This window comes from Rosa chinensis, chromosome 5 (assembly GCF_002994745.2).
Source record: "Rosa chinensis cultivar Old Blush chromosome 5, RchiOBHm-V2, whole genome shotgun sequence".
NCBI classification, from domain to species: Eukaryota; Viridiplantae; Streptophyta; class Magnoliopsida; order Rosales; family Rosaceae; genus Rosa; species Rosa chinensis.
This window is the reverse complement of record NC_037092.1, coordinates 72,539,543-72,554,398: the sequence shown is the minus strand read 5'-3', so window position 1 is coordinate 72,554,398 and position 14,856 is coordinate 72,539,543. Positions and strand designations below refer to the sequence as shown.

Sequence of the window (14,856 nt, the reverse complement as noted above, 5' to 3'; positions counted from 1 at the left end):
TTATAGTAATACCGTAGGCGCTGGGTATTCCATGGATGCCTGGAAATGACCCCGTTCATGTCCCGGATGAAAAAGGTTGCGGGACCTACCTCTTCAATGATCTCGTAAGGGCCTGTCCAGGATGGATCCAGTCCCCGGGGCTCTGGGTAGACTTGCTTCATGACCCAGTCCCCCAATTTTAATGTCCGGGACTGTACCTTGGCATCGTAGTAACGAGCTATCCTCCGCTTGTTTGCCAAGTTATGCATGTGCGCCACATCTCTTCGTTCCTCGAGTAAATCGGCATCGAGGTGTAGGCCCTGTGAGTTGGTACCCGCATCGAAGTATTCGATCCGGGGACTCTGGATTTGTGTTTCAATAGGGAGTACTGCTTCTGATCCGAAAGCCATGCAGAAAGGGGTCTCCCCGGTAGCCTCTGTTGCCGTGGTCCTGATAGCCCACAACACCTCCGGGAGTTTAGCAGCCCAAAGACCCTTTGCTTCGTCAAGCTTCTTTTTCAGTATTTTCTTGATTATCTTGTTGACAGCTTCGACCTGACCGTTGGTCTGGGGGTGAGCCGGGGAAGCATAGAGGATCCTAGTGCCTAGGTTCTGTGTGTAAGCCCTCAACTCATCATTGTCAAACTGGGTACCATTGTCCGTGACTATGGTATCCGGGACTCCAAACCTGCAGTAAATGTTTTTCCATAGGAAGCTTTTGACCTTTTCCGTGGTGATGGCGACGAGAGGTTCTGCCTCAACCCACTTTGTTTGGTAGTCCACGGCAACAATGGCGTATTTGAACTGTCCTACTGCTGTGGGAAGTTTACCAATCAGGTCCAAACCCCACTGACAGAACGGCCATGGTGCCAGGAGGATGGAAAGGGCGATGGGCGGTGCCCTTGGGATATTTGCATACATTTGGCATTTGTGGCAAGAACTGGATATTGTTTGGGCCAGAGCCGACATGGTTGGCCAGAAATATCCTGCCCTTAGGGTCTTGTGCGCAAGAGATCGGGCTCCGGCATGGTTACCACATACACCAGCGTGAATGTCCTTCATTATTTTGTGACCTTCCTCCGGCGTTACACACTTCAGGTTGGGAAAGCAATGCCCCCTTCTGTACAGTTTGCCATTCATGATCGTGTATCGAGCTGACCTTAGCTGTAGTCTTCTGGCCTCGACCTTATCATCCGGTGCTAGGCCGTCGATCATGTATCTCAAAATTGGGTCCATCCATGAAGCTGTGTGATCCACGGCAAATATTTCTGACACCGTCTTAGAAGTGCTAGGTCCTGCTAGTATTTCAACCTTGGTGGCCCCATAGGTAGGGTTTGGAGAAGTTGATGTGAGCTTTGCAAGGGCGTCTGCCTTGTCGTTTTCTGCCCTCGGTATTTGGGTAAAAATGTAGGAGGTAAACCTCTGAACTAATGCCCGGGCCAAGGCCTGGTAGGAGGACATGTGGGGCTCCTTTACCTCAAAGTTACCGCTGACCTGGTTTACGACTAACTGAGAATCACTGAAGATACTAAGGTGATGCACCCCTAGTTCCAGGGCGATCTGCAGACCTGCTATAAGTGCCTCGTACTCGGCGGCATTGTTGGATGCTTTGAAGGCAAACTTGAGGGCGTACTCGTAGACTTGCTCGTCCGGGCTAATTAGCAGGATGCCGGCTCCGCTGGTTTTCTTGTTGGATGCTCCATCAACGTATAATCGCCAAGTGCTTGGCGGAGGTGGATCTGCAGCTAGTGGTTCCGATGATTCCCGGTTTGGGTTATGGGAGGGGATTGATTCTGAAATAAAATCTGCCGCTGCCTGGCCTTTGATGGCTGTCCGGGGCTGGTACCTGATATCAAACTCCCCCACTTCGATGGCCCATTTAATTAACCTGCCCGATACTTCTGGTTTCTGTAAAACCTGCCTCAATGGGTGATTAGTGAAAACGATGATCGAGTGTGCCTGGAAGTAATGTCTGAGCTTTCGGGCTGATACCAGGAGAGCCAGTGCCACTCTTTCAATGTCCGGGTACCTGGATTCTGCCCCGGTGTAACCTTTTCCAGCGTAGCACACTGGGTATTCACAATCGGATTCCTTCCTAATCAGGACTGAGCTCACAGCCGTTGACGATGCCGCCAGATATACGTAAAGCATCTCTCCGGGAACAGGTTTGTAGAGTAGAGGTACCTCTGACAAGTATGACTTCAAACCAAGGAAAGCAGCCTCGTGCTCCGCTGTCCAGGCTATCATTTCGACGTGCTGGGTTTTTAGCAATTTGAAGAAAGGAGTACACTTGTCCGTCAGCCTGGAGATGAATCTTGACAGGGCGGCCACCTTGCCTACTAGAGATTGGACCTCATTCCTGTAGGTTGGGGACTCCATGTCTAATATAGCCTGCACCTTCTCTGGATTGGCCTCAATTCCCCTGTGGCTAATGATGTACCCGAGAAACTTTCCTACCTCGACCCCGAAGATGCACTTCTGTGGGTTAAGCCGCATCCCATTGCGCAATATGATGGTGAAGACGATTGACAAGTTGGCTACATGATCCTCCGGAGTTAGACTCTTCACCAGCATGTCGTCCACGTAGACCTCCATGATAGTACCGATAACCTCCGCAAACATGGAGTTGACAAGTCGCTGATAAGTGGCACCTGCATTCTTTAACCCGAAAGGCATGACCTGGTAGCAATAGAGACCTTTGTCTGTGGTAAAGGCAGTGTGCTCCTCGTCTGCCGGGTTCATTCGAATTTGGTTGTACCCACTGAACGCATCCATGAAACTGAGTAACCGGTACCCAGCAGTGGAGTCGATTAATTGATCAATTCGCGGGAGCGGGAAGCTATCCTTAGGGCATGCCCGATTGAGGCTTGTGTAGTCCACACACATGCGCCATGATCCCGGGGATTTCTTTGGTACCATTACCACGTTGGCTAACCACCGGGGGTATGTTACTTCCCTGATAAAGTTGATGGCGATCAGCTTCTTTACCTCAACCTGGATAGCCCGGTACTTCTCGTGTGTGAAGGCCCTTCGTTTTTGTCTTACCGGTGTTGAGTAAGGAACAATACTAAGATTGTGCGTGGCTATCTCTGGCGGTATACCGGGCATGTCCTCATAGGACCAGGCGAATGCAGATGTGTTAGATCGAAGAAACGAGATCAATCCTTCCCTGACAACCGGAGACAACTTTGTACCAATCCTAACAGTCCTGTCCGGGAACTGCTCTGATAGGACCACTTCTTCAATGTCTTCTACGGCACCGGGCCGTTCTTCGTCGGAGTCGGTATCTGCCCTGGGATCCTCGTACCTGTCCAACAGAGGGTTAGTAGCTACGTGCAACATTTCAGACTTTCCCTTACCGCGTGATACAGTTAGAGAATAGCACTTCCTTGCGGCTGCCTGATCACCCCGGATCGTAGCAGTGCCGGCCGGGGTTGGTACTTTCATCATCAACATGTGACCTGCTATAAAGGTTTTCAGACGCCAGAGTGCCGGCCGGCCCAGGATAGCATTGTAGGATGAGACGTAGTCCACGACAATGAACTCTGTTTTGATGGTTGAACAATTCGGGCTTTCGCCTATCGTGATCGATAGGTAATCTGATCCGAGTGGTTGGACGATATCTCCTGAAAAACTAATTAGGGGCTCGTTATCCTGTGACAGCTTGGACCTTCCCCTGTTCAAAGCGTTGTAAGCATCCCGAAATAATACGCTAACTGAGGCCCCGGTGTCCACAAGCACCCGGGACATTATATAATGGTCCATTTGGAGCGTGATTAGGAAGGGATCATCATGGGGCATCCTTAGGTCGGCCTCCTCCTCCTGCAGGAACGTCACCGATGTCCATCCGGTGCCACCGTCTTGCTGCGGAGCCTTGTGGAAGTTGAAAACTTCCGGACGACCGAAACTAGAATTTCGTTTCCTCCCCTGGGGGGGCAACTCTTTCGGGCCCCCACCGTGGATCGTGAAGATCTGGCCGTACACGTCTACAGCTCCTATCTCCTTAGCAGGTAGGTATCGTTGAAGCTTGCCTCTCTGGATGAGGGACTCGATTGTATTTTTTAAAGCAACGCAGAGATTGGTATTATGTCCGGCATCTTCATGATAAGTGCATAACCTTCCGGTATCCTGCTAGGTAAGTTTACTCTTCGGGAATTTCCTTGGGGATGGTCCCGGTATCTCATCCTTGTTTTCGTTCCAAATAGTCTCATATGAAGCGTTGAGGATTGTGAACACCTCATACCGGGGTGGTGGTGGTGTCCGTGGGGCCTGCTGTGCCCTCGGCTCCCGGTGAGGGTGGGTGGTCCCGTAACTGTTTGACCTGGACGAGGACTCTTTGCCTCTTTTGTTCGAGGTATGGGGTGACCTATCATGGCTATGGACCCACTCCCTCTTTCGTGTTTCATCCCTGACAGTCGAGGTCTGTGAGGAGAATCTTAGCTCCGGTCTGGGGTTGTCCCCGTAAGTCTCGAATTCGGCCTAGGCGTGTCTGATGGCAGTGGCCATCAGCTAGTCGTAGCTAGCTGGAGGATTATGGTTGATCCCGTAGAGAAATTCTCTGCGCCTTAAGCCCCTCCTGAAAGCCAGCTCAGCCAGTTCCTTATTAAGGTCCCGACACTTAGCGGTAGCCGCCTGCCATCGATTTACAAAAGACTTCAAAGTTTCATCTTCCCCCTGCTGGACTTTTAACAGGCCCTTTGGTGTGTAAGGTGAATCGAGCGACAAATTTGTCAGCCAGCTCCTTAAAATTCCCTACAGAACCGACCGGCAGTTCGTAGAACCAACTCAAAGCCTCCCCTGACAAGGTCTCCTGGAACATATTACAACACACTTCATCCGTATATCCCTTGGCGCTTGTTTGTGATCGGAAAGCCTGGAGATGCTGATAGGGGTCTCCAACTCCCGTATAGTCAATCTTCAATGGTTTCGATGTATTCGCTCGAATGGCTCCTCTAACCTGTTGGGTAAAGGCCCCGGGCGGTCCTCGTAACTGTTCATAACTCTCCAGGTGTCTCTATTTTCTGTGGCCTGTACCCTTGCCTGCAGGGCATGTAAGGAGTTGCTCATTTGTACGAGTAAAGCAGTGTTTGCGTCGGTTACCGGGGGGATATTGTGAACTGGCTGCGGTAACGGTGGTGGTGGTAGATGCCTCAAGCTTTCCAGGAATAAGTCTACCGGTACCTGGATTATCCGATGGCCGCCCTCCGCAGAAGGTGCTGGAGCGGTGCTAGGGCCTCCTATTGTCGGTGCAGTGTTCACACCTGTTGCTAGCAAGGATGCTCTAGCCAGGGCCTGGGTGAGTGCCTCATTGTGCTGGTGCCTCCTGTCCAGTGCTCGGGCCAGCGCTGTGTTTTCATCTTCCAAATCCTGCATTCTCTGTTGTGCAAGGCGGTTCGTTTCCCTATTGGTACTCCTTTGTTCCCGATCGATCCGGGATTGTTCCCTGAAGGCTGCGATCTCAGCTCGCATAGAATCCATCTCCGATACCAGAGTCACTTCTTCCGGGACTATGGGGTCCAAGGATCCGAGACCATGCATTTCTCCTGGAACACTGGGCGCTTCTGCTGAAGAAGTTCCCGGTGTGAATATCAGTGCCCGAGCGACACTTCTAACTTCTCCTACCGCTTATGGCTCATCCATTCTAAATGATCCACGATCGGGCCCCTATCTGGCGCGCCAATGTTTCTGGTGGCTTTCTCCGGGTACCTCACACAGAATGCTATACCGTCTGGGGCACCGATCAACTCCTGAATCCTGTATCAAGAACACAACGTCAGAGGGATAAACCGTACCGGACGATTTATACCTCTCCGATGTATGAGTGAGAAACTAATAGATGTAGAGATCAAACTATGTATATAGGAGTTATTACCCGTGAAAGGTGGTTGTGCTAATGTCTTTATACTCAAGCGTGGGAAGGGTGTCTCCCCTATCCTCGATGTGGGACACAGGTTGTTCTTCTGATGTCATATCAGCTCTCTTGTTGCGTAAATAGATGGGATGTGCTGGCCTTGCGCCGGGCCCTGGGTGCCCAGGGTGGCATCCCATGTGAGGCCCGCCATGGTGGGTCGTGAACCCGGCCCATGGCGTAGTACCTGGGAGTACTGAGGGGGCTCAGAGGCTAGTGCCAAACCTAGTTGACTCCCCAGTATGTACAGATATTTATAGACAATTTTTTTTCTAATAACAAACAAATGTACATGATGTTATTCAACTGTCCATTTCAATTGATGTAAGAGCACGTCGGTATATTGAATACTCTCTCCTATATTGAAGTCAGGGTCTTTCTATTTGGACCCAGCAAATTTCTAGGTATACCCAGCATTTTAAATTTATTTTTATTTTCCATCTTTACCCTTAATCACACCCGGCACCGTATCGCAATCACACTGAAACTGCAGGAGAAGAGGGTGAATGTCGCGCGGACTTTGTACCTGAAGAGTCTGCTATCAGGATTGATGACAACAAGGTCAATAAGGAGAGCATTGACATGCTTTCTACTCTTGGCATGTCTGAAATTCCTAGGGTATCAGAAGTTGAGCCGCAAGGTGTGGTTCCTAGCCAAGGATATGGACGGGGTCCACAAGGAAGGAGGTTCTAAGGTAATAGAAGCTTTATGCTTGTGGTTTGTAATTTACTTAATTCAAGTTTGCATTCGGTAGTAGTGATATGGTAAATGGATCTTGTTTTGTATTTTAATTGAACGTTCGCTTGATATTGAATTTGCAAGATGGTTAAAAAAAAAAAAAATTATATCAAGTTCATTTAGATTGCATATAAAGATTCGGTATAAATATACCATCTTCTTACTTTGTTTATGGATAACTTATTTGGAGATGGAGGACTGTGGAAAGAGTTTAAGGGGAAGAGCGTTGAGCTAGGTTTGAGTTTTTCATTTGGCGATTCAAAACAAGGGTAAGTTGGGAAATTACAGAATAAATTTTTAGATACTTGGTATACTTAGAACTTTGCTGGGTTTAAATAAAAAGACATTGGCTTCAATATAAGAGAGAATATTCAATATACCGACGTGCTAAAAACAAAAGTGAGGACAACTAATTAAAACCTTGCCAAAAACAAAACTGCTTAAAAACGATTTAAAAGTTTTTTTTGATAAGAAAAGGAGTACAGTTAACATCTGTTAACCCCCAAAGGCATCCAGTACCTAATTAATCAATCAAAGTTGACAGCAGAAAACGATTTAAAATTTGCCAACAGGGCAACAGGCTGTCGCCAACCAATCCTCATCATGCTTTTCGTACCAGAAAATCTTCATCAGCCTCTTTAACAAGATTCAGTAAAGTCTTTTGTCCATTTCAACTTTTAAGGAAGCCATAATTATCTTTTATCATTACCATTTTTTATAAGCTTTTATTATTACCACAGTTTGCCTGTATAGCTATATCCAAGTTGGTGAAATTTCTCCTCAAGTGGTTCGAAAGTATCATATTGAACCTCTTTTGTTTTGTGTAAATAATGCTCTATGTTTCTAAATTTCGTGGGCACGTATCGCTACGATAATGTTGTCACGTTCTAATCCATCATAGGAAATAATTTCTCACAGAACAAAATGATGGAAAACAAGACTGTCAAACCTAGGAATTGAAACATGTGCAACGTGGCATTTTTGCTCTGTAAAGTCCGTATAGTGGACCTTCCTTCTTAAATAAAATAAGAATCTGGAAATTGATCATTGTTGCTTCTGGATAATTAGCTATCATTGATGTGAGTAATGAACATTTGTATTTGACTAAAGGTGTGAGAATTACCATCACATGTGGTTGGTAAAAAGAAACTCGAAACCCATTTGAAAATAGAAGAATACAAATTGGTAAAGTTAAGAACGTATTTGTCACATAACATATAGCCTTATTTCATTTTAAATAAGAAAATGATGTTACTAACTTGGTGCCTTGGCGACTCTATAAGTAGTACGAAGTTTTGTTGATGATCAGTAATCCTTTCAGTCATGAAGAGCAAGAAAACCATCTGCTTCTGCATCCCAGCCTGGAAACCCAAAGAAGAGAATGATCAAGAGAAGCCCGATGACGAATCCCTTTCCAGCTCTCGTCGGCGGCGGAGCAAGAGAAAAGGAGAGCACGTCGTCTCAACGGCTCATAATAATGATCATGGTGAAGGCAACACAGGTACAAGTACTAATACTGCCTCAAGCACTGATGTTGGTGCCGCAGCTGTTGTTATGGTGAGTACTGCCAACATTTCTTCCGTGGACGGTGGTGACGGTGGCAGCGCTCATGGTGGTGGCGGAGACGGCGGTGGCTAATGATCGATCAAATAGAAATTTGTTGCTTTTTGCCAATTTTATTCAGTCATTTTCCAATATCTTCTTCATGTTTTCTTTGACCTGTTTGGTTATTGGGATTGAATCTATGAAGCTTGGCTAGTAAGAGAGGCCAACAGCAGCTTGGATTGTTTTATTTTTTATTTTTATTTTTTTTATGCCTGAAATTTGTGAAATAAAAGAAGTTTTGCGTTTGAGTCCATCAAGTCATCAGCTTTCAATCTTCAATTGCTACAATTTTGGTGGTATTTTGATGTTACATTCATGAGAACCCCAAGTATAGGCCCAAATTGTTCAGCTCACACCAATTTTGGCCCAAATCAAGTCCAAACCGTCAGAATCCATAAACCGTCAGAACATAATATACCCCAAAGAGACCGTCACTGGAAGCGAAACCCTAAACCTAACCCTAGACTCTCTCTCTCCTTCTTCTTCAAAGCATTCAGAATCAGCTAAAGAGCCATGGTGGTTATGAATACAGGAACAGCTCATGAGATCCGACAGGCGAAGGCCCGGTGGGGAGAGCTTGATGAGGACGACGGAGACGACCTGGACTTCCTTTTGCTGCCGCCGAAGGAGGTGATCGGGCCCAACGAGAACGGCGTCAAGAAGGTGATTGAGTACAAGTTCAATGAGGAGGGCAAAAAGGTCAAGATCACTACTACGGTTAGGACTCGGAAAGTCGCCAAAGCTCGGCTCAGTAAGCAGGCCGCGGAGCGCCGCTCGTGGGCCAAATTCGGAGAGGCTGTCAATGAGAACGTCGGCGAAAGCCGGACCTTGGTCTCCACTGAAGAGATCCAACTTGAGCGCCCTAAGGCTCCTGGTATGGTTTCTTCTTCTATTGTTTTGTTTTTGGACAGTTGTTTACATGTTCTGTAGTTTTTGAGCAAGGTTATCTGGAATTGGAATTCACTCTTCATTAAAAGAATTATAATCATAACAAAATATGTTCTTTGGTTCGGAAGATGTCCGAGTTTGAGTAAAGTAGTGCTTATTTTGCTTGTATTATTTAGAATGAGGGAATAGAAAAGCTTATCATATGAGTCAGTAGTGCCTGTGCCTTTTGCCATTCAAATTTGTGTTGTTAGAAAAATCAGTAAATTTGTCTTTATCCTTACAATTATACTCGACTTCCATCTATTAATTATATGTTTGGAATGGCTAAGGACAGGTCAGTTCTGTAGCTGATATAATAACATGAAAGTAAATTTTTTGAGGGAGTCATAGGATCTAATTTTTCTAGACGACTGTTATTGCTGAATGCTACGTGCTCACAGTCATAACTGGTTTCTCGGGTGACTATCATCGCCTCATTTCTAATTTTTTTATTTGACTATGGAATTCCAAATAGGTAGTAGCAAGGCAGCAAAACCAGAACCTTTGGCCCCCAAAAACAATGCTACTTACATCAAATGCAGGTATTGTAAGGGTGAGCACTGGACTTCAAGTTGCCCGCACAAGGATCTTTTCCAAGATACCGAAGTATCTGAAGTACCTGTCTCAGATAACCAAACTCCAGGAGCCAGCAAGACTACATATGTTCCTCCAGGCTTGAGACCTAGGGCAGACAAAACTGAAGTTAGACCAAGAAGGGATGAAAATTCTGTGCGTGTCACCAACCTTTCAGAGGATACACGGGAGCCCGACTTGCGGGAACTTTTCCTGCCTTTTGGCGAAGTAAGCCGTGTTTATGTTGCTCTTGACAAAGAAACTCAAGTCAGCCGAGGATTTGGTTTTGTTAACTTTTTGAGGAGGGAAGATGCCCAGAAAGCCATCAACAAATTGAATGGATATGGTTACGACAATCTCATTCTTAGTGTTGAATGGGCCGCACCCAGGCCAAATTAGAGCCTTCTTCCTCTGCTTCGTCCTCTCTGTTCCTTTATTCTTATATATCATGATAATTGCATTAGATATGTCTATTAAGAAGGCTTTGAAGTCTTTTGGGTCCTATGGCGGTTTTGTTCAGTTGTATTAAGATCCCATTTGAGATTGCTTCTTTTTATAAAAAAAAAATCATTTTTTGATTTTAGATTTTATCGTGTTTGGTAAATAAATAAAAAGCAGCTTTAATTGAAAGTTATAGGTCACTCGCAGTTGATTTTAGAAACAACCTTTTAGAAGCAACTGTGAATCAAAACACACTCTGTAGTTGTTTTATGTACTGACAACACTTTTAAAAATATTATTTACCAAATACAAAACTGTTTTAATTCACAGCTGATTATTCTCACAACACAGCAACAGCAGTTCTGTTTATGTTATTGAATTTGTTTTTTTTTTTTGTTTATTCAAAATCATCTACGAATCAATTGATGGTATCTTGATACAGGTACATGGTAAAGTCTTGTTGTTTTGCAACCCCTTGTTCTTTCTCATTGAAGACTAAGGCTAGTTAAAGAGTGAAGTTTAGTTTAGCAACAAAATAAAAATTTACCTACTGAAGTTTAATAAAAATTTCTGATACTTTGATCTGCAAATCAAACTGAGCATATAAGCGGGAAGATATTTGTTGTATCCATATGATTGCAAGATCTAATGATTAAATTGAGATGTTAAAATAATTTGTGTCAAAATTGATTTTTAAAGTTGTTATGGAGATGTTAAATATTCGGGAAGATACAATTTTTTTAAAAAAAATTTGGGAGATTTTTGCATTAGCACCATCCCATGCTTAGTATCTCTTCTGTGAATTTGATAGCGACTACTTTGGCCTTCAAATTTGCTTTGGTATGAACCTCTGGCATTAAAGGATGGATGTCTCCTTTGAAATAGTTGTATACATGGCTTGACGGGTTTACACATAGGTTTATTCATGCTTTGTTTGCCCCTAGTGCGAGTTGATCCTGCTCGTTCTCCCTAGGATTTGGAAGAACCATACATTCTAAGTTCTCCCCTACCGTTTCCAAGGAAGTTGTGTTCACTTAGAAAACCTTGTAAGGGTCTACCATGGAGCATGGAGTTTGCGGGTGTGAGAGTTCCACACAAACTTCAATAACACACACACCCGCAAACTCCGGCTAAATACTTTTGCCCATATGTTGTTCTGGAAGATCTGGGTTTGGGCCATGTTTGTTTATTGGGCCTTCGTATTTTACTCATTTTAGTAACTTTGTTTTATTTAAAATATAAAAAAAAAAGTAAAATTATAAAAACATATAGGGGTAGGCAATTAATTCTCAAGGTTTTAGAAAGCAAAACCTAAACGAATCCAATCTCATTTCTCATCTCCACAACACAACACAAGAGAGGCGCAGCCATGGCTCTAGTGCGACCAGGCTCAGCGAACCAACCGGCGAAGATCCGATGGGGCGAGCTCGACGAGGACGACGGCGAGGACCTCGACTTCCTCCTGCCGCCGAAGCAGGTGATTGGCCCGGACGAGAACGGGATCAAGAAGGTGATTGAGTACAAATTCAACGACGAGGGCAATAAGGTCAAGATCACCACCATCACTCGAACCCGGAAACTCGCCAATGCTAGGCTCAGCAAGCGCGCCGTCGAGCGCCGCTCCTGGCCCAAATTCGGCGACGCCGTTCATGAGGACGTCGGCGCCAGGCTCACCATGGTCTCCACTGAAGAGATCCTCCTCGAACGCCCTAGGGCTCTTGGTATGCGATACAGTTTTCGGTTTTCGGTTTTTTTGTGGATAAATTTATGATTTTTTTTTTTTTTACATATTTAGGATGTTAGCTTTTGGTTCATGTGTTCGAATTTCGTATACATTGTGGGCATTGATGATTGAAATTAGTTTGTTTGTTCATTAATTTTGGAAAAATTAGGTATTTATTTGACGGAGTTACCGAGTGTTTCTCTTTTAGTCTTGGCAGTATGCATGTATCTATGAGTAGTTGAAATTTAATTCGTGCAAGTTTACGGGGATGAATTTGCTACTGGGACAAATAGGGCGCTAATGGGATTGGAATTGGACGTTTTGTTCAAGAGTGAGGGAGGGTAAAGAAATTTTTTTAAGTGAATTCCCCATTCCCAAGCACTTTCCTCTTCTTTCTGTTCCTTTTTTGAGTTATTTCTAGTTCTAAGGAAATTAGTGTCTTTTCGTTTGCAGCATATGAATGTGGAATGGAAAAGTAAAAAATGGTTTATTGGTGTTGTTTGAGTATTTATTAGGAACGTTTTCTGGAATTTGCTGTGTGTGTTGGGAAGTGGACTTCTTTCAGGATCTTTTGTTATAGATTTTAGTTTTTGACCCACTTGGATTGCCATTTGAAGAAGTAATGCTGTAAATGCTTTAGCTTAATGACATTAGTAGTTTTAAGCATTTTCCTTGGCTTTCTTTTGCTCATCTAAAATCCAAAGGGGGAGTTCTGTTTCTTCTGCTTGCAGTTTTTTAATGAGTAAATTGAAGTAGTCAAATCGTTTATCGGTAGTTGTTTGTTCTACCCAATTTGTGAGGAAGGTGATCTGGAATTCGCTTAAGCTCGGCTGGCTGTGAAACACTGTTACAATTTTGTTTGTTGGTTTGTTTATGAGAGTTCATTTTGTATGAAAATATTTTCTTTTAAATTAAGCATAATTTGGGTTGTTCTTATGCTTCCTCTGATTTTTGAAGTTACATTCCTGCAAAATACTTTTCTCTAGGAGTAGTTTCATGTCTTCTCTGTAGGAAAATTAAGAGTTGGTTGTTAATTGGCTTGGAAGATTGACTGAGGCAAAAAAAAATTGGTTAATAACCATTTTTTCTTTTCTTTCCTGCACTTTTCCTTGGTGTAGTCCATTGCAGTATTTTTATGGGAATGGCATTTTTATTGCCTTTGTTTATATGTGAAATGGTGTTTTAGTGCATGACTGAGCAGTCTCTCTAGCTTACCTTGTCTTTTTCTTATGTCCACCCGGGGCATTTAGTAATGTGCTGGGAAGGTTGCTGAGAATTTCTGTAATTGGCTTAATGTTTTGCAACTCTGTAGGGGAGAATTATACATGTATCTAAGTTGTTTTGGATAATTAGTGATCCTGGGAGTTGAGATTCAAACTCGGGACCAGCAGGAGTGTGCTCTTTAACCACTAGTGCTAAAATCCCTGAGATTTTTCTAGCATGGAAGATTCAGTTTTGCATATGGTATTGAGAATTTAGATGCTCTTCCTCCCAGACACCAGTATTTTGAGTCCCTTAATTTATTTTCTTTTTTAGAGATTATGTGTTTGTTGTAGGTTTAGGGAAATATAAGAATTGATGGTTACTTTATCAAAGGAAGTATAATAATAAAGCTTGAAGATCACGTCAAAATTTTGATATCATTTCTAGTCATTATTTTCTCTGCTTGATGCAGAACTTGGCATTTCCTTATATAATGTAACTTGATGTTGATAGCATCATGGATCTCGTTGCATCTGCCGTTTCTTTGTTTTATGTTTTTCATCGAAGATGCATTTTTGCTTTTCTTATGACAGTCATATATGGGCTATTATTCTATGCCATGTGGTTATGGTAACTGATATTTAGGGTTCTGTCATCTCACCCCAGTTTTTAATTTTTGTACATACTTATTGAACGTCGAACAGGCACCAAGGCAGAAGAACCAAAGAATGCAGGAGACTCTTTGGCACAACTTGGCAAAGGAGGTACTAGCCTCAAGCTTTGTAGGGTATGTGGTAAGAAGGGTGACCACTGGAGTGCACAGTGCCCATACAAAGATCTTGCCCCACAGACGGGAGCGTTTAGTGACAAGGCTCCTACATCAGATGCAACAACTGCAGTTCCTGGCTCTGGCAAGAGTACATATGTTCCTCCAGGCTTAAGAGCAGGAGCAGAGAGGACTGGTTCTGATATGAGACGAAGGAATGATGAGAATTCTGTTCGTGTCACCAACCTTTCTGAGGATACACGGGAGCCTGATTTGCTGGAACTTTTCAGGCCTTTTGGTGCTGTTAGCCGTGTTTATGTCGCTCTTGATAAAGACACCCAAGTTAGCAGAGGATTTGGTTTTGTTAACTTTGTGAACAGGGAAGATGCCCAAAGAGCTATCAACAAACTGAATGGTTATGGTTATGATAATCTCATCCTCCGTGTTGAATGGGCCACACCCAGGGCGAATTAGACTCTTTTCCTTTCTGTTCCCCTTTGTTCTCTTAATCTTATAAAGATGTTGGCATTAAGAATGTTTAACTATATTTTAGTTCTATAATGTTTCGTTCCTATCCTCTGTGTAAACTTTATTTCAGATTTTGGTTTCCCTTTTTGGTTATCAAAATTTGCGGTACGAGTATTTATTTAGTTGAGTTGAGCTAACCCTTGAGAATGTGTGCTGCAATTCGTTATAAATTGTGTACTATCAAAAGAGATGTGGCACGGGAGATCTTCTGTTTAATCTTAAGTCTAAAAAGTCTTGCATGCGTTCATTTTCATCTGATTCACCTTCATTTATTCTAGGCCTCAAATAGTCGATTCTGCAAGAAACACCAGGTACAAGTTTCCATTCTGATTTTGCCATAATAAATCACTTTGCTTCTCTATTCTGTAAGCATCAGTCCACCATTCTCTGTGAAGATAAGGTCCCTGGAGAGGCTAGGGGTCGGAGCTGTGTGAAGGACTCTTGGCAGAATCTGAAGACAATAGAC

At 43.8% G+C, this 14,856-nt stretch overlaps 2 protein-coding genes across 2 annotated transcripts; both read left to right on the top strand.

Annotated features, from left to right (window-relative positions):
* The first annotated feature begins 7,860 nt into the window (after positions 1–7,860).
* LOC112166193 (eukaryotic translation initiation factor 3 subunit G) lies at positions 7,861–10,307 on the top strand. The gene is made up of 3 exons (XM_024302966.2): positions 7,861–8,125; positions 8,762–9,103; positions 9,632–10,307. The coding sequence occupies exons 1-3, from the start codon at positions 7,948–7,950 to the stop codon at positions 10,126–10,128; spliced, it is 1,017 nt and encodes a 338-aa protein (XP_024158734.1). The 5' UTR covers positions 7,861–7,947; the 3' UTR covers positions 10,129–10,307.
* Positions 10,308–11,449: 1,142 nt separating this feature from the next.
* LOC112165836 (eukaryotic translation initiation factor 3 subunit G) lies at positions 11,450–14,527 on the top strand. The gene is made up of 2 exons (XM_024302519.2): positions 11,450–11,891; positions 13,801–14,527. Exons 1-2 carry the CDS (start codon positions 11,540–11,542, stop codon positions 14,334–14,336), a joined length of 888 nt encoding a protein of 295 aa, XP_024158287.1. The 5' UTR covers positions 11,450–11,539; the 3' UTR covers positions 14,337–14,527.
* Positions 14,528–14,856: the final 329 nt, after the last annotated feature.

What these genes read in the sequence shown, in the direction of transcription:
- LOC112166193 (XM_024302966.2), top strand. Translation starts at nt 7,948, where the DNA reads ATGAAGAGCAAGAAAACCATCTGCTTCTGCATCCCAGCCTGGAAACCC. An exon ending in TCATGGTGAAGGCAACACAG is followed by an intron (nt 8,126 to 8,761) that starts GTACAAGTACTA and finishes TTATGAATACAG; the next exon opens with GAACAGCTCATGAGATCCGA. An exon ending in TGAGCGCCCTAAGGCTCCTG is followed by an intron (nt 9,104 to 9,631) that starts GTATGGTTTCTT and finishes AATTCCAAATAG; the next exon opens with GTAGTAGCAAGGCAGCAAAA.
- LOC112165836 (XM_024302519.2), top strand. Translation starts at nt 11,540, where the DNA reads ATGGCTCTAGTGCGACCAGGCTCAGCGAACCAACCGGCGAAGATCCGA. An exon ending in CGAACGCCCTAGGGCTCTTG is followed by an intron (nt 11,892 to 13,800) that starts GTATGCGATACA and finishes AACGTCGAACAG; the next exon opens with GCACCAAGGCAGAAGAACCA.